A 22,024-nucleotide genomic window follows, 5' to 3' on the forward strand; every position below is an offset into this window, starting at 1 on the left:
CACTTCTCCACAATGATGCCAGATTCATTTGCTACCTCCCCTCTGGGTGACCACTGCGAGCTATTGCCACTCTGACCTCAGTGCACCTAAAGGCCTCTTGGCAATGAGATCATTGAAGAGGGAAAAAAGAGAACAAGAATGAGATCTCAAGAGGGTTAACAATATAAAAAGGCTTTTCAGAGACTTAAAAGGAAATAATCCTAGATACTGTGTAGTGGCCGGTTGTCCATAGCACTGGCGCCAAAACTTAAAACATCTGGTGTTGCTGCGAGATTTGGACAAGCTGATCTGTATGGCTAAAGAAGGTCAGCTTGGTTTTGCCCAGGCCACAGAAGACCTTAACAAAGACATAAGCATTTTAATTGGACTTTCTGTTCCACTTTAAGCTGGGGTAGAGCTTGGCAGGTAGAAGCAATGTAGTTGAACCCGCAGAGATTACATATCAGTCCAACCATAAAGTTTTCACCTGTTGCAGAGACCAGAGTAAGTGTGTCAGCTAGCCGAGATGACAGTAGTAGTCACAATCTAGTCGAGATTGGATACAATTAGTGACCAGAATGTCATGCGTGGGCTGGTGCAGAAAGTTTAAGACCTATCTTAACGAGGGATGAAGGCTGGGATAAAAAAAAGGTCCCTCTACAGAGTTCACATGTTCTTTGGGGGAATTTTTAGGCCACAATAACTTTACCTTAAAAAATAAGCGCACTTGAAAATAAGAATTTTATTTGAGTGGATAAAGCGTGTCCGAGGGAACATACGATAGGGACCAGTACTAACAGTAGGAGGATGTTTAAAGAGAAAGTAAAGAGCAGAATGGTGGGAGCTGACCACGCAATCAGAATACTACCATTAACTTAAGTGAAAGAAAAGGACGACCAGCACAGTGCGACAGACTAACATGATGAAATAGAGCTGGAGCTTTGCTGCTGCAACGGACTAGAGCAGTGGTTCCCAACCTGTGGTCCGGGGACCCCTGGGGGTCCGCGAAGCCTCCTCAGGGGGTCCACAACTGCTTAGAAAATTAAATAATATTAATAGATTAGGCCCCCAGACCTCAGTAAGGACTTAATGGGGGGGGGGGGGTCCCCGAATTCCAGTAATGATTCAGTGGGGGTCCCCGGGTCCCAGTAATGATAATGTGGGGGTCCACAGAAGTCAAAAGGTTGGGAACCACTGGACTAGAGGAACTATTTATCCTTGTAACACAGTAAACTGAATTTACAGGTCTGGAGTGGGGGATGCTACTAGCCGTACTGCTCTTACCTGCAGGACAATAACAGCTTTTAATGAACCTCCACTCATTATGGGCCCTTGTCACAGTCTCAGGCCATAATTACACATCTGATTATTAACTTTGATTGACTGCAGGGGCAGGAAATAACACATGGTTATATATCAAATGGATGAAGGGCCTATGAACTGAGACTGACTAGGAGCAAGAAAAAAAAAATCCAGATGGAAAAAAACAAGAGCGACTGATACCTTTAGTAACCTGAAAAGTGTGAAATTAACAGATCTTGCCGATGCTGAAAAGCTGAAGTCAGCAGATTCTGATGAAAATATGATAAACATAGTGGAAAGGAAAGGAAGGAGACAAAAATGACTCCAAGGTTACAAGCCAATAACCAAAGACAGCCAGAGAAACAATGAGCTAGTTGAGGGGACAGTGATGGCAAGCATTACGAAAAACGGCATTAAACGATTATAGTCTAGTCAGGCGTTAATAAATGAAGAATGTGTAAGATCCTGCAAGACTGTATAGCTAAAACAAGGGGGTGGAGCCTTGCAGCAGAAAGCTCAAGAAAGATATTAAGATTAGTGAATAATGCACTTAAAATGGAAATATCTCGGTGGATAAATATTTGTTAAGGAGCAAAGGCTCAATTTAGGATGGCTTCTGCTCCTAGACGACTTCGAATTCCAAAGCTCGAAACACAGTTTAATTCTGAAATCTACAAACTAAGACAAAAAAACAAGCAGGGTATGCTGAGATCTTCTGTAAAATATGTACTTTAACTTTTGTTTACTTTAGTGCACAGAGCAATTAAAAAACAGAATTTGATTGATCTTACAAAGGAGAACATATCAAGTACACGACTGGAAACGATCCGTTTTACTCAGATTACCGTCACTGATTTGTTCAAGAAACCGTAACAAGTTTCAGAAACCTTTGGGTGAACTTTGCGTGCTTTCACTGCTGCTGCCAGAGAAAAATCTGATTTCGATTAATTTTTCAAAGCGTATGGTTTCAAAGCTCCTCAACCCTCCTCGAATTAGGTGGAAGCACAAGATTCTGAACAAGTGGAAAACGTTTCATTCTTCAAGGCACTTCTGAATCTGCCCTGCTTTAACTCATACAAGCATTTCCCAACTCTATCACAGCCCTTCCACCTGAATCACACCTTAATGCGCTACCTGTACATTGCATTTGAGTAACTGCGGATAACTAAGGGTACATTTTCAAAAGAACCAATTTTGTGTTTTTTTGTGGACTTTTACGACTGCGCCCACCTTTCCAAAGGTTTCCTAGACATGCAAACGGACCACAGCTACACTGAGGTAATCTGCTTCTTTCTCTTCTCATAAATGTTTTTGACTGATCTCACAGAGACAACTGTGCCACCACAATGTAGCACAACAAATCGTAAATGTTTCCTGCACATGGCCAATCCAATTAGGTACCACAGCTATTTCAGAAGGATAAAAACAATAAGCAGCCGAAAATTAATAGGCAGCACTCGTTTAGCAAAGCTCAGACACAAATTCAGCCTTTAGCTCCATGTTTGCTGCTGAATCAGTCTTCCCAGTCCACGCCTGTGAACCTCACTCAGAATTCCTAAGCTGTCAAGCGGCTACACTGTTAATCTAGTATGGGTCTTTTTTTGTACCCACTCACTTACTTTTTATTGGGATAATGAGCTGAGGAATGACAGGAAGGATCTTGTTCCCTCCATGCTCCAGCATATCGTGGACCCCTTGCCGTGCGAAAAACTCATAAGGATGTGTCATCTCGCAAAGCCCATCAAAGAAGAGAGGCAGATAGTGATGGTAGTCGAGCTTCTCAATCTCCACCTGACAAGAGACAGAGAAGAGAACTGTAATTAAGATTCAATGACAAAAATCACACTGATGATGAACAACTGCTTTGGAAGCGAGCAGCTTAGTGCAAAAAACTGCAATGGTGGCGCTGTTCTAAAAGATTCCTCTGCTGAGTGCAAAGAGAACACAATACAACATGTCAAATCGTTCTGATAATTCCATATTTATTATGTGGTTACAATTTATTTTGCATTGTAGAAAACAATGAACTCAGTATAGTGCTTTCCATCCTAAAATGTTGCAATTTTTTGACATGCTCTCTGGAGAGAGCAATCCCATTACAGGATCCAGAATCACGTGACCTGCAAAACAAAGGGTTGTTCAATGAAAGATGACTTCAGTTTAATTGAAAAACTGGTTGTTCAATGGCTATGACACTGCTGAAAACCCTGAGGTCTTGAGCCGGTTACCGCTATGTCAATTTGAAAGCAGATGTGGAAAGTCAGCATTATCTGGTTCCACCTGTGCCTCGATCAACACATCAAGGACACCTCTTTGTTTACTCTGGATATCTGTGCTGGGTTCTGTGTAATGTGTGCTGTTGAGAGCTGCGTGTGAGGTATGTGGTGGTTCTTTAGTAATGACACATTGTACATTAGACAAGTGCCAAATAATGACAAGCATTTGCAATGCAATGGGTCTTGAGTTTGTTAGAGTTAGAGCTATTAGGGTTGTAAATTCCTAACTGGACTTTTTTTGCCACATAAATTGAAAACGAAAAGTAAAACAGTTTACATAAGCAAGCCAATTCAAAGTGCCACGGCCGCAATGAGCATGAGTGTGAAAGAGATACAAAAGGAAAAAGAAGTTCACTCGCAGTCAAACGTACCAGCTAACATGCAATTATCCATGTAACAGGGTCAATGGCCAAGGCGGTAATAAAACTGCCCCAAGGAGGGACAAACGTAAAACATTTACCAATGATAAAGGATTTTTGAAAGGCAAGCTCATAAACGAGTGAGAGTGATGGGCGTGCAGTGGGCGTAGTTAAAAGCCCATAGATAGATTCCGACAAGACAGAGCACTTGCTCGCTCAACGGACAAAATTACAGTTGACTGGGTCTGGCTTTGTATGTGTGAATTCTGAACAGTCATTGCTGTGTCGAGCAACAGGTGACTGTGACAATGTATAAGGATAATCGCATGAAGTTAGCAAAGCCTATACCACGTATGGTATTGCACAATACCATATCCATATTTATTATTTGTGAATGACCCTCAGTCACTGTCCTAGCCTAGGACTTAATTTACACAAATCTATCCGCTAAATCGAAAGCTTTCACGTCAAATTCCTTCAGCTTCCAGCTACACCCGAGTAGAAATACAACTGCCCATTTAAACATCGAACAAAGAACAGCAATAGAAAATGTCATTTCACTACAGTCTGGTACAATTCCATACCAAAGCGTAGCTTTTACATGACATCTACGGAAATACAAAAATCACAACTGGCAGACCGATAAGTGCTGGAATGGAACCAATCCTTATTGATTGAGAAAATGGTATTGTTGTGTTTCAGGATATGGGACAGTTGGTGGATTTCCACATGAATCAGGATTGCCTCAAATTAATTGTATCTTTTATCAAGTGTATAGAATGAAGTTTAACGCAGCTGTTAAACAACGTACTGTAGTGCCCTGCAGTAAAATGGGCAATAAAAGTAGCATCTGAAAACATAATGTTACAAGTCTGTAAGGTCCTAGTCTGGAGACATCTACGTCATCAAATGTGGCTGTCATACAAGAAGACATTTATTGTAGAACTGGAAAAAGAAAAAAAAGACAACATACAAAGGGATAGAGACAATACCCAACCTATGTTATATTCTGTATACAGAAGACTGACTAGTTAGTTCAATAGAACTCAAAAGGGTCATATTAAGGTTTGCCTAGATTCTTATCTGACACAAGAATTCAGAATGCCTTTGCATTGTAGGATATATATGAGTTGATAAATAGTTAAAATAGGCACTGCCAGCTCTATTTATGAAGTGAGTTACTAAGAATCGTTTAGGGTCAGAATAATATAGAAGGAATGGCACTTGCAGAAGGAATGTGGCATGCTTTTGAAGAATTGATATTTTAATCGCTAAACCAGAATTTTAATTCGATTAGGCTTCTGTACATTGCTATATCTGGGCTCAGATTAAGGCAGCTAAATTGGCTCTCAAACTACTCCAGGAGGCGTCCACTTAGGCAGCACTGGCTTCCCATCACTAGCTGGCTCAGCTTTAAATGGCAGGGCTTGGTTTCTCCATCTTTTCACAGTCTAGGGCCCCGATATTTGCAGGGTACGTTTGTGAAAGATACTCCTGCCCGGCAACTGAGATCTTCGATTTTTTTTTTTTTTTAGTAAAGGTCCCTAGAGTTAAAGACAAACTAGGCGACGGCATTGAACGTGTTGTAACTCCAACTACAGCCGCTCCACTAATCCCAGTCATTAGGAAAGCACTTAAGACTGGTATACAATAGGGAATCAGCATACAGGCACCTTCAATGGGATATTCCAGTTAGCGCCAGGGCGCCATTTTTGGTCACAGGGCGCTATACAAATTGCCATTCCATTACATGTTAGAAAGGGAAGTAGTCTTAAAGCAGGAAGGGAAACGAGAGCAGGAGCCTGCAAGTGAAACCCTTCCACGCTTCTCTCCTGCCATCAAATCTGCAGTCAGCAACTGTGCTTAAGATACGGTCTGTTTTCGAAACACAAAACATCTGATCCAAATATAGCTTGGCGGATAGGACGAGGCAGACTGCTAAAGCATCTGGCTCGTCCCTCGCTTTGCCAAGTACCCAGAATGTGCTCGGGTAGCTTGCTACAACAGTACATCTTTATTACAAACCAACACTTCCTGTCCCTCCCCGCCTCAGCTTGCATCCCTCACACACGCAAACTGCCATAAATCTCTGGGCACGCACATCAAATATGAAAAAGAAATGAGCTCGGCTTTTATGCGCCAGTCCAATTTATGGGGCTTCATTATTTTGATGTTTTTACCTTGCAGCACAATCTATGCTTGGCAACAAAAAACAGGGGTGCTGTGTTGGTGCCGCAGCATTTAATGTGAGACAACAGAAAAAAACAGAAAGCAAACGGGAACGCGACATCTATTACTCTCCAGAGACTAACGGCGGGCGGCCTTTGGGGGGATGCAATTTGAAAACGTGCTGCTAGCAGTGCATCGCCACAACAGCGAAAACAAGACACACCCTCCTTCTTGGAAGTCTACAGGTTACAGAAACCTGGCCCCTCAAGTATTATGGTCAGTACGTGCCTATGCCTCGCCTGAGTGAATTAGAGGTGACGCACTGAGCATCCTGGGTTCTCGTGGCCAGTAACTACGTCAATTAGCCATACGCCGAGATCCCATGCTTGTTCTTGCAGAATTACAGCGGATAGCATGTGCTCTAGCGGCCTGTAACTGTACCAATCAGAGATGCAACGAGAGCCCATGCTTCTTCTTTGGGATTATAGGTGATATTGAGTACTGTGGTTGTATTTATAGCTTGGAACTGCATCAAAAAGTGTTACAGGAGATCCCATGCCTCTTTCTGGCAATTTACAGATGCCACGGTGGGCACTATGGAGAATAATTGGCTGTAACAGCTCCAATCAGTGATACACAAAGGCCCCATGCTACGCCTTGGAGTACTAGAGGTGAAACTATGGATTCTTATGGCCAGTACCTGAGTCAACCAGTGATACACAGATTATATGCCACTTCTTGGAGAATTAAAGGTAACACCGTGAGCACTCGGAAGTCTAATGGGCTGTAACTGCGCCCATCAGCAATAGACAAAAACTCAATGACTTTCCATGGCGGATTTACTGGTGCCACATGGGCACTGTGAAGTTTAATACCTGTAACTGCACCAGTCAGTGACACACAGACACCCAATGCCAGTCCATGGAGAATTACAGGTGATGTCATGAGCACTGTGGAGTCTTATTGCCCGAGTGAGTGAAATACAGACCCTCATGCCCTGCTTTAGAGGGCTACAATTGAAGTCATGGGTAATCTGGATTCTTATCACCTGCAAAAGTGTCAGCCATCGACAATTCATCATTAAAGAAACAATTTACCAAGCTCTCAATGAGGTAATCAATCCCATCCCGATAACTGATTTAATTAAGCAAGAGAATGATGAAAGGTGTTAAGCCTGTTTCAGTTTCGCTGCCACTATCTCTATGCCTATCTGCACTAAAGGTAGGAATATATTCGAGGACGAACATGTCTGTAAACAAAAAAGCCCCTCGATAAGTAAACACATCAGAGAAAAGTAAAGACTGGAGAGATACAATATTGTACTCATCGTCGAGTTGACTGAAGTTATTCATCAGATGATATGAATTCCAGATCACAACAAACTATATTAATGACTCTGAAGATCAGTGGCGATGGTCAGGTATGTTTGCAGAGAAAGGGCATTGGACACCGTTATGTAGATAGTTTCATACATATACCTAGAGAAAAGGCTGGATATGTGTGCAATAGAAGGGGTTCATAACATTGGCGACAGCGGTCATTACGTACATGTGACAAAGATGACTGGATATGTACAGCAAGAGATATGGATAGCAATGACTGTGGAAGAGATGGTTGCATACAAGTAATGAAAGCGTTGGCTGCATAGCTACGGCAATGGATGCCGTTGGGTTGGTTACAATTACTAATAGAGATAGATATCTGTAGGTAACAATAGAGAAAATTGTATGGTAAAATATGGTTTGTTACATTTGGTGAGGATTGTTTATGTACAGCCACAGAGGTGCTTGATTTGTATGGCAATATGTGAGGTTGGCATGCTTGGAGACTGATGGTTACATCTGGCAAAAGAGATGGTTGACTGTAGGCAATTATAGAGGTGGCTTGATTTTATGGCATATGGTTAGGTGTGCCTGGCAAAAAAGAGGATTCCATATATTGGTGAAATAAATGTGTTTGTTAAACAGAGGCAGCCCAGTATTTCTAATGGAAGACATGTTGAGATGTTTGGTTAATTAAAAATCGAGGGATACTGTTCCTAACAGAGAAGATACTAGAAGGCTACACACTCATGCAGGTCAAGCAGTTGGGGAATTACTACCATCTTCGGGATGTTCCTCGTAGGACTGATGATGCAAAGCCCTACAGTCCCCATGAAGAGTCACTTTAGCGGAGATCTTTTTATTAGATGCCGCATTGTGAAGCCTATAAGTGTGAGAATGTCCTAAAATGTGAGTTCAAATGTGCAGAGCTAAGTGTGAGTGAAAGAAAAAGTGAATGACTAAAAACATCTAGGAGTTGCCAACAGTCTTAATTACACAGTACTCCTGGCTGGATTAAAAAAAGCCACCAAACAGAGGCATTGAGGGCTACTCTGGCAAAGTAATGAACCCACGTAGCCATAAAAGTCAAAAGTGAGTAAAGGTCAACATGTTTCAGCCTGCCGGTCCAGGAGAATCAGAGCTCAGCTAAAGTGACTCTTTGAGGGGCCCATAGGACATTGCAGCGCCAGTCCTATGAGGAACTACCTGATGATGAAGCATGACATCTCTTTTTAGGATGTATGAAGGCATTAAAAAAATCAAGGGAGTAATTCCCCAACTGCTTGACCTGCATGAGTGTATCTTGTCTGTTAGGAACAGTATCCCTCTATTTTTGATTAACCATTGTACGGAGCCAGGATACTGGACCTTTTTGGCTCCCAGTCCACGCCTCTCTTTAATTTGAGTTTCCTGTATGTTTGGTGATCGAGATAGCCGAGTAAGGGCCATATGTACGAACACATTTTCCCATAGACACAGAATGGATAAAATCATTTGATACATCTGGCCCTTAGTTCGGCACTCTAGATAGTTAGAAACATTAGTTGATAGAGTAGAATAGGTAAATAGATAGTTTTGCCAATAGAAATTGATGGGCAACTAAGCAATAAAGATGGATATGCATGTTTTGTCGTTGCGGTGGCCCAGTATGTTTGGTGAGAAAGATGGAATGATATTTTTGATGGCAGAAGTGGTTGTCTATGATCAGCACAGGATGTTGTCAGGCATGTGTGACAAAGATGAATGAGCAAGATAGGAACTCTAGATGGTTGAGTATGCAGAGGTGCTTGCATAAGGTTAGTGAAGAAAGAAAAGGTAGATTTGGTCAAAGAGATGACTGGTTATGTGTTTGCAAATATAAATGGTTGGATATATTAAGCAATAGAAATGGATACGTATTTTTACCAAAAGAGATAGTTTTGCATGTTTATCAATAGTAATGATAGGATATATTTGGTGATCGTGATATCTTGGTAGGTTTGCTGCGAAGGCGTACTTGGCAAAACATATTTTTGAGTATGTTTGGCAAGAGCTAGGGATGGTTGGTGATCAAGAAGGTAATTCTTTAGTAATAGAAATGGCAGGGTATTTTAAATGACTAATATGGCTGGGTATTCTGCAAACCAACTTTGAGTATGTTTCATCCTAGAGTTGTCTCGAAATATGCGATGTCAGTGATAGGTAAATTTTGCAAAATTTGCCCAGACCTCATAGACAAAGAGGCAATCTGCTTCATTATATTTTCCTGCAGAAGGTTCCCATGCAAATTTCTTCCATAAATGCACCAAAAAGGGCTGTAATGCACTAATGGAACCAACAGAGTAAGGAACTTTGATTCTGCACAGCTGAACTGGAACCAATAGTCAACTCTATAACAGTTATATATTCTGAATTTAAGTAGCTATAAGCCTCGTTGTTTCGTCCACAAGTATAACGTGACACATTCATAGTGCGTTGCTGCATGATAACACAGATGCATAAATTAGCATCTGCTCCTCTTTGGTTTGACATCACTGCAGCAATGAGAAAACAAAAAGGTGCTGGATAGAATGCTTAAACTAAACTCTGCTACTGGAACTACTCTTAGCCCAACTCCTAGCCATCATGTTTTGCTCTATGTGCCACTACAGACAGGAGCCTCCACATGGAAATGAGTCTTGGCCACGCCCCAAAAGGGACAGTCAAACACAAACTAGTAATCCATGGCCTGGCCTATCCACATGGCAACATAAGCAATCACAGACATATGTCAGGCTTCTTGGGCCTCATGAGTGACGGAAAGCTTTTGACCCATGGCGCAAGAGTAGAAGAGAACATTTACAGCCACTGCCCACCTCTAAAAAAATAAAAATAAAAATATGCAAATATATTTGCTTTTCTTACCAACTCAAACAATTTATTGAGTAAATGTGGCAATTTATAACATTCATTGTGCCTTAGGGCCACAGTTCAATATTTATGAGTATAAATAATAGTTCGTTTTTGGTCTCTTCTTCCCACCAGTGCTGAGAAGTCAGATTTTGAGGAAAGACCCCCCCCCCCATTTTCAGGTGTTTATGCTCATGAACCTTATTAACCTTCGTTTTGCCAGAGTGAAATAATCCATTTTTTCCACGGTTCGCCAAATTAACAAGCTGTGCAGGTGGGCTGATAAAAGTAAAAACATTGAGTGACAGATGTTCAGAGAACAAGGAGATCTACAAACAAGACTAACATATGTGTTCATGATGCGTTTGTGTAAAGCAATCCTACTTCTACTCTTGGTACGACAGAAATAAATAATAATCAACTCTAACTCAAAGTACGTGCCCTTCCACTGGGATCCTAGCAAGGAACCGCCACAGGAACACCTAACACCTCTGACCTTGTCCTTTCACTGAGGGGGGGACTTCTGCTTCTGTGTCCAGCTTTCTCTTCTGGGTACTGCTCACAGGAAGCACATGCTTTGTGAGCAGATCTTTGCATTGAACCTATATGAAAAGGCCTTTATATCCTGGAGCTGGATTCTACATAGGTCAGGATATCTTACCAGAATGTCTTCTGAAGGGTCTAAACACTCGCTACAACTTGTGTGACCCTCAGAGAATTTGTGGACACTATGATAATGTACACAACAAAGACCCTGTTGCTTTGGCCAAACATAAGTGTTTTGCTGTTCAACTCGCAGCATATCTAACCAAGTGCGTGAGAAAAACTGCCTATAAACGTCTGGCCTCTGGGTGATCAGAATAACCCAAAGTTAAATTATCCAGCAACCAACATTTATCGATTTGTTTTCCCGTTTTTCTGTAGATTTATATTTAAGGGGTGTCATTTTACAACTGCTATTTGTTTTACTTTTTTTTTGTCCATGAGGATAGTCATGAAGAAAAACTTACCTTGAGGGGGAGAAAAATGACTGGTCTAAGGAAAACTGCAGGGAGAAAGATGAATCTGTTTTATGGGCTATCGCAGACTTTTGTATCTGCAAGGGAAATTTGCTTCAGCAACCTCCCCAAAAGGGGAAGTTCTTCAAACAGTCTTCATAGAGAAGCAATTGATAGCCGTGTCCGTTGCTGCTTGCAATCCCTGTGATTTAAACAATATGACTAAGGATCAATCCCAAGTGGGTGGATTTGGCTTTAGCTAGTGTTAGGAGCTTGTTGTTTGCTGTTGTTATTGACCACTGGTTATTATCGGGCTGCAGCCTCACATTTTAAATAGAGATCATTAAAAAACAAAGCATATATAAGCATGTATTTTTCCATGCAACACACATTGTCAATCGCAACTCATTCTCATTTCCTCTAAACTAAATGGATATGAAGAGGCCTTGGGGAGAAAAGTATCTGCTGACCGTGATCCTGGTGATCTAAGTGTGGGAAGTTTAATTGGAAACCAGGGCAATGTTTTTCAAACTCAACCATAGGTAACTGCTTCAGTGCAGCTTCATGTGATGAAATACACTTCTTTATCCACTTCTCTTATGTAATGTACTGGCACTTCAGTGGAGTCAAAGTTTGGATGGGGATGGTTCCTGTGATACTACTGGGCTTCAGGGGAACTGACACCACTCCCTTTACTAATAAAACAAGAGGGACTGGGAGAGTTAGAGGTCCAGTATACGTGCTCCCTACATATAAGCCTATATAACAAAAAGTATACTGTTCCAAAAATGTCTGCCTTCGTTAATCATCACGGGCAATTAGTGTCATTAGGAGTACCCTCAAGCCTCAATTACGATGCTGAGCATCATCATCGGGTTGACTCCTCGCCGGACCGGCACTGCAATATCCGACGGGCCACCACTCAAAGGGTGGTAGGCTCTTTGACCGAAAATGATATTACTGATCAAGTAGAGTCAGTGAAATGTGATAATGTATGGTGGAAATAAAGGAGAGTAAGAGGTGTATTAAAATTGGCTCTGAACACCAAGGGGGTCATTACGACCCTGGCGGAACAAGTCCGCCAGGGCCGTGGGACGCGGTGGCACCGCCGACAGGCCGGCGGTGCCCCGCGGGGCATTCTGACCGCGGCGGCTCAGCCGCGGTCAGAGAAGGGAAACCGGCGGTCTCCCGCCGGTTTCCCACTGCCCCAAAGGAATCCTCCAAGCCGGCGCAGCATGCTGCGCCGGCATGGGGATTCCGACTCCCCCTCCCGCCATCCAGTTCCTGGCGGTTCTCCCGCCGGGAACCGGATGGCGGGAGGGGGAGTCGCGGGGCCCCTGGGGGCCCCTGCCGTGCCCATGCCTATGGCATGGGCACGGCAGGGGCCCCCATAAGAGGGCCCCTAAAAGTATTTCAGTGTCTGCAAAGCAGACACTGAAATACGCGACGGGTGCAACTGCACCCGTCGCACCTTCCCACTCCGCCGGCTCTATTACGAGCCGGCGTCATCGTGGGAAGGGAGTTTTCCCCTGGGCTGGCGGGCGGTCTTGTGAAGACCGCCCGCCAGCCCAGGGGAAAACTCGGAATACCCTCCGCGGTCTTACGACCGCGGAGCGGTATTTCGGAGGGGGGAAGCCTGGCGGGCGGCCTCCGCCGCCCGCCAGGCTCGGAATGAGGGCCCAAATGTCTTTAATACTATATGTAGGAGTCAGGCCAAGATTAAAAATGAATCAAGGAGTCTAAAGGGGAATAATGTGCCCCACACTCCTTAACATAAAGTGAGGAAAGGAGGAGAAATACTCGATCCTAACACTAAGGGGTCGACATGTTTCACGCCTAAATGGTCTGTAGAAGATCCAGCGGCGTTTCTTCAGGACCTTAGAAAAGATAACTTCTCCTTAAGAACAAATAGCAATAAGTGCTGGAAGGTCACTTACAGTGTATGGATTAAATAATCACTGTCAGTCATCTATTAAGTCGCCCATCCCAATTTGAGAGAAGGCATCATGAGGACGCTTAAATCCCGACCAGAGACGGAATCATTCAGTGTGGTCACTGGTCAGCACAGCACCTACCCTGGGGCGCGTCCCCGAAGACCTGCTATGCTGTCTGTAAAATGATGGCCCCAGGAAGGGGTGCTAATAAGCTCTCACTGCTGACCCATTGAAACAGAGGGTATTGTATCTAAAACAGTGTAGTATTTCAGAGACTGAAAATATCATTGTCAATGTTTTCGGTCTCATCTACAGAAAGTTTTTGGGCTTTATGTTGTGGAAGACCCGTTGTTGACTATACCAATGCTTACTGTGGGCTTTAGGTAAGCCCACTATATACAACTAGTTGATTTTCTTGTCAATCTTATTTGCTTGCTCCCTAGTCAATGGCTTACCTTGCTCTTGTGTTTGCCTCTCCCCTGGAACTTTGCATCTTTACCATGATTTTGCCTGGATGACTTGTACTCTTCCACTGTTCACATTCAGGGAACTAATTTTTCTTTAAGCACTCCATCGGGTGCATGTGCTTTCTTGTGCTCTCCTTCCGGTACTGCTCCTCCTCAAATAAATGCATCACCAGACCCCTTCATCCCCACCCCTGCTCAACCGTTGCTTTCTCTACTCAGCCCAACCTTTTGGCATCATCTTTTGACTCTTCCTTGCTCACCTCAAGCTCCCCCATTGCTCCTGCATCTCCTTCCCTCGCTCCTCACTACTTCTGCCACTTGCTCCCCCTGTTGCCCCCCTTCCGTCACAATCTTCTTGGTTTTAAAAAAAAAAGACGTTTTTAGAGGGCCAAGCAGTTGCTGCTGCTTTTCCAAAACGTGTTTTCACACAAATTTATATTCAAATATTTTATTTACTGCTCCAAGATTGGCATCCGCCATATTGTAATGGTATTTTTTTTTTAATTGTTGGCAAGTTACACAGCATGTGCATATATACATCGCACTGGGCCTTACATGTCATTGCACTTTCATTTTTTCTTGTCAATGCTCCATAGCAGTTGCAAAAGGCATTTTTCCTCTTTTTGCATCGGGAAAAAACATTGAGAAAGTTAATAGATCGCATTGGCAGACAAAAGGTAAAACCTATTGCTTTGCCAATGATTCTTGTTCAGAAGCTTACATTAGGAGCTCAACAGAGTCTGGACGCCACAGCAACCAAAGATCCAGGAAACTAGGAGGGGTTAGCGGTCCTTGGCAGCAGACAGGTTCTTTGAGTTTGGTCTTGCAATACATTGAGCACCCTTTTTACAAAACCTCAGCAGGCATGCTTTGCACCTGCCTAACAATAGTATAATAAGGAATCAATCCACATATCTTTCCTTAACTACTTTATGCAGTGCTTTCTCTGTGCACCCCTGTTTGCTTAACAGTGTTCTCTTCTGATGAAAGAACAAACAACTTGCCTAAGGGTGACATAGTGATAGGACATGATAATTAAGGTGGAATGCATATAGTACTGTGAAGGTTATTGTATATTATTAGTTTTTTTAATACATTATTGTTTTGTGGCTGGGGCTGCACAAGCTTATATTTTTTTAAATAAAAAAATATACCTGAAATAATATACAACGCTCCCTTCTCTAGACCTGAAGTGTTGTTGAGGCAAAGCATGAAATAAAGAGTGAAATTGGTAAATAAGAAAACTGCCTATTTGTGCATTCTCTATCTAAATTGTGATTACGTGTACAGCTATAAATCTAGCAGAACTCTGGCAATTAAAAGCTTGCATTCAGTGACAAGTTCATTAGCCAGCAGCACCTCTCTAATAAGGAGAAGCTAATGCAAAGCAGAAATTTAATTCTTTATATTACAATACAAAGATTGGGCAATAAGGCATGTCAGAATTTGGTTTGCACTTGGATAATGCATCTCTTGACTAGTGCGGCATGAAGCGATTTAAAGAAGCCAATGGATCTAGAATATGATGTATACTCTCCTTCGCTAACTGCTGGTTGAACTGCCAGTGCGCAAACCTTTACTTTCTGCACATTTGAACGACTTAGCAGTCAGCTAACAGCGTGAAATGACTTGGGTAATTCAAACCTGGAGTCATTTAGAAGAATCTGTAATACACAATCATTAAAGCTAGGCCTGGGAGAAATGTAAATCACGACGGAGTAATCTGTGTAATTCAAGGTATTTCGCATTAATCTTGTTACGTGAAATTCCGAACATTACGCCCTTCTGCCACTTTATGTAATTAAATGTCATTTGCTATTCGCTGCCACAAAATTCTGAGAACACATGGGTACAAGAGTAGCTGAGCGTCTGTTTGGTGTTTTTATTGAATGTATCCTTGCGCCAGAGCCACACAAGGATGCTTTTCACGCTAAAATAATTTTGCAGAATTTGTGCACAGTTACGCAAATTTCGTACACCTCTAACCAAAACTGGCCCTCATTAATAACTTTGAGCCTGACGTACACAGAAGTTTAAAAAAAAAAAAATAGTAAGTCTAGGCAAAGGTATATATATTAACAAAAGTGCAAACAAGTCTCACTTTTCTATTTGTACTAACTATATATAAATATTCACAGAATATTCCCATTTTAGAGCTTCTGGGTCAAATCCCAAAGTTATTTTAGTGTAAGTGAAGTAGTATGACAGGAATACTATTCAACATACTCATAAAGAACAAGTTACTTACCTACAGTAAAGTTTTTTCTGGTGGATACAATAGCTACCTGTGGATTCCTCACCTTATGAATTCGTCCTTGCACCAGCTTCCGACGGAAAGACTTCTTCCCAGCTCTCCACGTCGACGAGGACGTCACAATTGCACAGCTCCACGCGACTCCATCTGACGTCACCGTGCCAATAAGAGGTCCTCACTGGCGTGCTGACGTCAGTTTCACCCATTTTTTGCATGCCTTTGAGGCGAACAGGTGAGAACCGACTTCCACAATAACTCCAATAAATACATATATACATAAAACCTTCATGATGCAACATAATAAAAAACCATCATTTATATATACAGGAAACAATATCAATATACACATATATCTATACAACCATATATCCTAGTGCCATCAGACAGGCAACAAGAATGCGGGTGGGACTGAGGAATCCACAGGTAGCTATTGTATCCACCAGAAAAAGCATTACCAAAGGTAAGTAACTTGTTCTTCTGATGGATACAAACTACCTGTGGATTCCTCGCCTTATGAATAGAGTCCCAAAGCAGTACCGCACTCGGAGGTGGGTGCCCGTCTGATTACACCAAGAAATCCTGTAAGACAGATCGTGCAAAATGGCCGTCCCTCCAAACCTCAGAATCCAAGCAGTAATGCTTTGCAAAGGTATGGAGGGACGCCCAAGTTGCCGCCTTGCAAATGTCCCCCACCGGGACCCCCCCTTGCCAGGGCCGACTTAGCCCTGGTGGTGTGGGCCATGATACCCTCAGGAGGAACTTTCTATGCCAGAGAGTAGCAAACTTTTATACAAATAATGACCCACCTGGAGATTGTTCTCTTATGGACTGCTCTGCCCTTCCGCTGACCAACATACCCCACAAACAGCTGATCCTCCAAGCAAAAGTCTCTCACTCTGTCAATATAAAAACTGACAACCCTTCTAGGGTCCAATCAATGGAGTCTCTCTTCCTCTTTAGAGGAGTGGGGAGGAGGGTAGAAAGAGGGAAGGTTAATAGTTTGCCCTATATGAAAAGGAGTGACAACTTTTGGCAGGAAAGCCGCACTGGTTTTCAGTACCACTTTATCAGGGAAAAACAAGGTAAAGGGGGGCTTTACGGAAAGGGCTTGAAGCTCCCCAACCCTCAAGCTCCCCAGCCCTCCTGGCAGAGGTTATAGCGATTAGGAAAACAGTCTTAAGGACCAAATACCTTAAAGGACAGGAATGCATGGGCTCGAACGGTGAACCCATCAGAAATGTTAAAACAAACTTTTAAATCCAGCTGAGGCATATGAAAGGGTGTGGGAGGAAACTTAAGCAAGCCCTTAATAAATCTATTGACAATCAGAGAGTTAAATAAAGAGGGCTGGTCCGGGAGGCAAAGAAAAGCCAATAGAGCAGTGAAATAACCTTTAACTGTAGCCACTGCACAGCCTTTCTTTGCTAAATCAAGAGCAAATAACAAAACATCTGAAAGGTGGGCATTCAAGGGATCTTTCTGTTTCTCTCCACACCAAATCACAAATTTAGCCCACCTACCGGCATAAATGGATTTAGTGGAGTGTCGCCTGAACGACAGAATAACATCCACTACATCCGGTGGGAGAGAAAAGGAACTCAGGTTGCCCCGTTCCATCTCCAGGCATGAAGGTGCAGGCTCTGGAGGTGGGGGTGTAGAACCTGCCCCTGCGACTGCGAGAGGAGATCTGCCCTGAGCAGGCACTTTGAGAGTTGCAGAAGGTCTGTGTACCACACCCATCTCGGCCAATCCGGTGCCACCAAGATGACTTGGGCCCTGTCTTGGCAAATCTTCCTCAGGACCCGAGGAATCAAGGGTATAGGGGGGGGAACGCGTAAAACAACTGGCCGTCCCAGGGTATTTGAAACACGTCCCCCAATGCTCCTTGCATCGGATACTGGAGACTGCAGAACGACGGGCAGTGCGCATTCTCAGGAGTGGCGAATAGATCTACCTGCGGAGATCCCCACATCCAGAAGATGTACCAGACCAGGTCTGGATGAAGACGCCACTCGTGATCGGCCGAGAAGTGCCAACAGACTGTCCGTACGTACGTTCAGAACCCCGGCCAAATGATTTGCTATCAAGCAAATCTGATGGTCCTGAGCCCAGGACCAGAGCCACAGAGCTTCTCTGCAGAGAAGGTACGACCCTACTCCTCCCTGCTTGTTTACGTACCACATCGCGGTAGTGTTGTCCATGAGGACATGAACCGACTGACCGCAAAGGGAAGGGAGGAAGGCCTTGAGACACAGACGTATCACCCGCAGTTCCAAAAGATTTATGAGCCCTCCACCCTAGAGTGGAGGCATCCTTTACAACTGTGGCCACTGGAGATGGTAGTGAGAACGGCCTTCCTTGGGAAAGGTTGCCGTCCACTGCCCACCATTGGAGATCCGCTGCAGTGTCCCTGGAGATCCTTATTGAATCCTCGAGATCTCCTTTGTGCTGAAACCATTGCCTGCGGAGGCACCACTGAAGAGCCCTCATATGCCAGCGCGCATGAGTGACCAACAGAATGCAAGAAGCAAACAGACCAAGCAGGTTTAAGACCTTGAGGACTGGAATAACCGCACCATTACGAAACATTGGAATCAGCGCCTGAATGTCCCGAATCTGCTGAGGCGGGGGGTAGGCCCGATACAATGTTGTGTCCAGTACTGCCCCTATGAACAGGAGGCGTTGGTAGGGCTCCAGGTGAGACTTGGGCACGTTTCAGAAAACCCCAGATCGAACAACAACTGGGTTGTCACCTACAGGTGATGCAGCACCAGCTCTGGAGACTTGGCTTTACCCAACCAATCGTCCAGGTAGGGGAATACCGCTTCCTTCCCTCCCTTCCACCTGAGATGTGCTGCAACCACTGCCATCACCTTTGTGAAGACTCGAGGTGCTGAAGTAAGCCCAATTGGAAGGACCGCAAACTGGTAGCGTTGTGACTCCACCACAAACCAGAGATACTTCCTGTGCGACTTGAGTATAGGGATATGAAAGTACGCATCCTGCAAGTTGACAGAAACCATCCAATCCTCTTTGTTCAACGCCATAAGTACCTGCGCTAGAGTAAGCATTTTGAATTTCTCCTGCTTGAGGAACCAATTCAAAATCCTCAGGTCTAGGATCGGTCTCCGGCGACCGTCCTTCTTGGGGATCAGGAAATATCTTGAGTAACAACCCTGACCCCTTTCCTGCTCTGGAACCAACTCTATGGCACCCTTTGATAACATGGCCAGAACCTCCTGTTGCAACAACAGGAGATGGTCTTCTGAACAAAACAAGGGACGGTGAGGGGGGAAGGAAGGAACTCCTGAAAGGGGAGAGCATATCCTTTTTCCACAATATTCAACACCCAGGAGTCTGTTGTTATCAACTCCCACTCGGGGAGAAAAAGACTAAGCCTTCCCCCTACAGGAGAGACATGTTCGATAAAGTGGGGAAAACCTGGCTGCTTCCCCTGCTGTTGTCCACCAGAGGAAGAGGATGATCATGAAGGGTGCTGCTGAGCTGCCCCTCTAGCTCTAGCCCTCCCTCACCCTCTAAAGGATCGATAGGATGGATTGGCAGGTTGTTGGGCCGAGTACTGGGGCCTCCGAAAAACTGCCCCATGACCAAAACCTCTGAACCTGCGAAAAGGCCCATAAGGGTCAGCAGGGGTAGCCTGTAAGCCTAAGGACTTTGCTGTAGCCCAGCTCTCTTTAAAACGTTCAAGGGCAGAGTCTGCTTTCTCCCCAAACAGGCTTTCACCATCGAAGGGCAAGTCTAGTAAGGTGGTCTGTACATCCGAGGAGAATCCGGAGGACCTCAGCCAAGCGTGCCTCTTTGTAGCAACAGATGTCCCCATTGCCCTGGCAACTGAGTCTGTTGTATCAAGGCCAGATTGTATAATCTGCTGCGCTGCAGCCTGTGCGTTCGAAAAGAGTGTTCCAAAAGGCCTCTGTGCGTCCTGTGGCAGATCCAACCATAGCCTTGGCTGAGTCCATAAGGGCGCGGACATACCTGCCCAGCACACAGGTAGCGTTTGCAGCCTTGAGCGCCATGCTGCAAGACGAAAAGATCTTTTTCGAAGACTGTTCCATTCCTTTGGACTCTATCAGACGGGACTACAGGGAATGAACCAAGAGCAGACTTTGTGGAGCAATGCGCTTGAACCACTAAACTCTCTGGGGTTGGATGATGTGAAAGGAACCCAGTATCCCCGGGTGCTCCCCTATGTCTCCTTGCTACAGCTCTATTAACCGCCGGACGCAAAACTGGTTTCCTTCACAAGTCCATAATAGGCTCCAACAATGCCTCGTTGAAGGGCAGCAAAGGATCAGCCGAGGACGTAGAGGGATGCAGCACCTCAGTTAGCAGATTTGTCTTCACCTCTGCTGCAGATAAAGGCAGGTCTAAATAGTCCGCTGCCTTTCTAATGACCAAATGAAATGTCGCTGCCTCCTCCGTAAACTCCCCTGGAGATGAAATGTCCCATTCCGGGGAAGTATCCAGCCCACTGGCTGACCCCAATCCTTGGTATTCATCCGAAGGCTCTACAAGCTCGCCCTCTTCCAACTGCCAGTATTCTTCCTCTTCAAGGAGACGCAAGGCCTTCCTTCGAGATCTCAAGCAGGATTCTAGCCTCGGCATCGACATCGAATCCACCGACGCCGAAGACACCGCTTCCGAATCCCGACCGGGCACAGAAGAGGATGGATGGATCTGAGAATCACTCGGACCCAGCGCCGACACAGACTCAAACGGCACCTTCTTTGGAGTCGGCTGGCACGCAGGTAATGGAGCCGGCTGCCGAGGGGATACCATTGGCGTCGGCTGAACCGGTGATGGCAATGGCGCCACGGATCTAGATGGTGACGCCATACCTCATGGAGACATCATCGGCGTTGACCCGGCACCCACAACCGGGCAAAACGGCATAAACGGCCTCATCTTATTTGGAGCCGGGGAGCCCAGTGAAAATGCTAATAGCCCCGTGGTACCCGCTGGTGCATCAGCAGGGGCCATAGACTGGAAAACAGCATACATAGCATTTAAAATGCCGCTGGATTCGTTCCCTGAGCCGGGAAGGCAGGATATCTCTGGTCTTGATCCTGCTGCTGCACATCAGGCTCTTGCGGCACCGGTGAAAACTGAGTGCTATGAGGAGCCACCTCACAGACTGACGGCGTCGCAGATAATTCTGGACTGTGGGGCTGCGGAGTCACAGTAGAGCTCACCTCCCTATTGCTTCAACGTCTAGCAGATGGAGACCTCGACCGGCTCCGTGTCGAACGCCGCCGTGAGTCATGACAACGCCGCTTCTTGGGTCTCTTGGAAGAAGCGTGAGATGAAGCCCTCTTATGGCCCTTCTTCTTAGCCTTCACTAAGAAAAGCTTGGCCTCTTTCTTTTAGTGCCTTAGGGTTCATGCTCTGGCATGATCCACAACCCTCGACATCATGCTCAGAGCTAAGACACCAAAGGCAGTCCCCATGCGGATCAGTGACCGACATCCGACCGCCACATTCATTACAAGGCTTGAAACACGATTTTCTCAGGGGATACATTGTAACTACTAAAGCTACAACTCTAGCCAACGAGCCAGGAAAAAACAGTTAGCGTCGAAGGCACGGAAAAAAGGAAACTGACGTCAGCACGCCGGCGAGGACCTCTTATTGGCACGGTGACATCAGACGAAGTCGCGTGGAGCCGTACAATTGTGGCATCCTCCTCGACGTAGAGTGCTGGGAAGAAGACGAATTCATAAGGTGAGGAATCCACAGGTAGTTTGTATCCATCAGAATATAGTATTACACCAAAAAAAAATCCAATATCATCAAGCTACCATAGTATTGTGGGCAAAATGTTGAGGACCAAAATATTGACAAGGTAAGTATATATAGGCAAGTATAGATACTTTACTAAATTCCATTTCTATGTACCATGACCATATTTATTTTTAATGTACGTACATATGGAGTTAAGAATAGTAAATCTATACTTAACTATATTATTTTCTCGATATGTTGGTTTTGAATCTTAAATTTCCAATAAAGTTCCTCCTCCACACTTATAAATATGGTGAACAGAGGCATCAGCAAATACATGTGTGGTACTTTGTA

General features: G+C 44.5%; 1 protein-coding gene across 1 annotated transcript in view; it reads right to left on the reverse strand.

Annotated features, from left to right (window-relative positions):
* Positions 1 to 22,024, reverse strand: part of PACRG (parkin coregulated) — a 959,338-nt gene that overhangs the window by 408,192 nt on the left and 529,122 nt on the right. The window contains exon 3 of the mRNA XM_069235296.1: positions 2,901 to 3,072. Within this exon, the coding sequence (XP_069091397.1) occupies positions 2,901 to 3,072 (172 nt within the window). The remainder of the gene's footprint in view (positions 1 to 2,900; positions 3,073 to 22,024) is intronic.

Source organism: Pleurodeles waltl, chromosome 5 (assembly GCF_031143425.1).
Source record: "Pleurodeles waltl isolate 20211129_DDA chromosome 5, aPleWal1.hap1.20221129, whole genome shotgun sequence".
Classification (NCBI taxonomy): Eukaryota; Metazoa; Chordata; class Amphibia; order Caudata; family Salamandridae; genus Pleurodeles; species Pleurodeles waltl.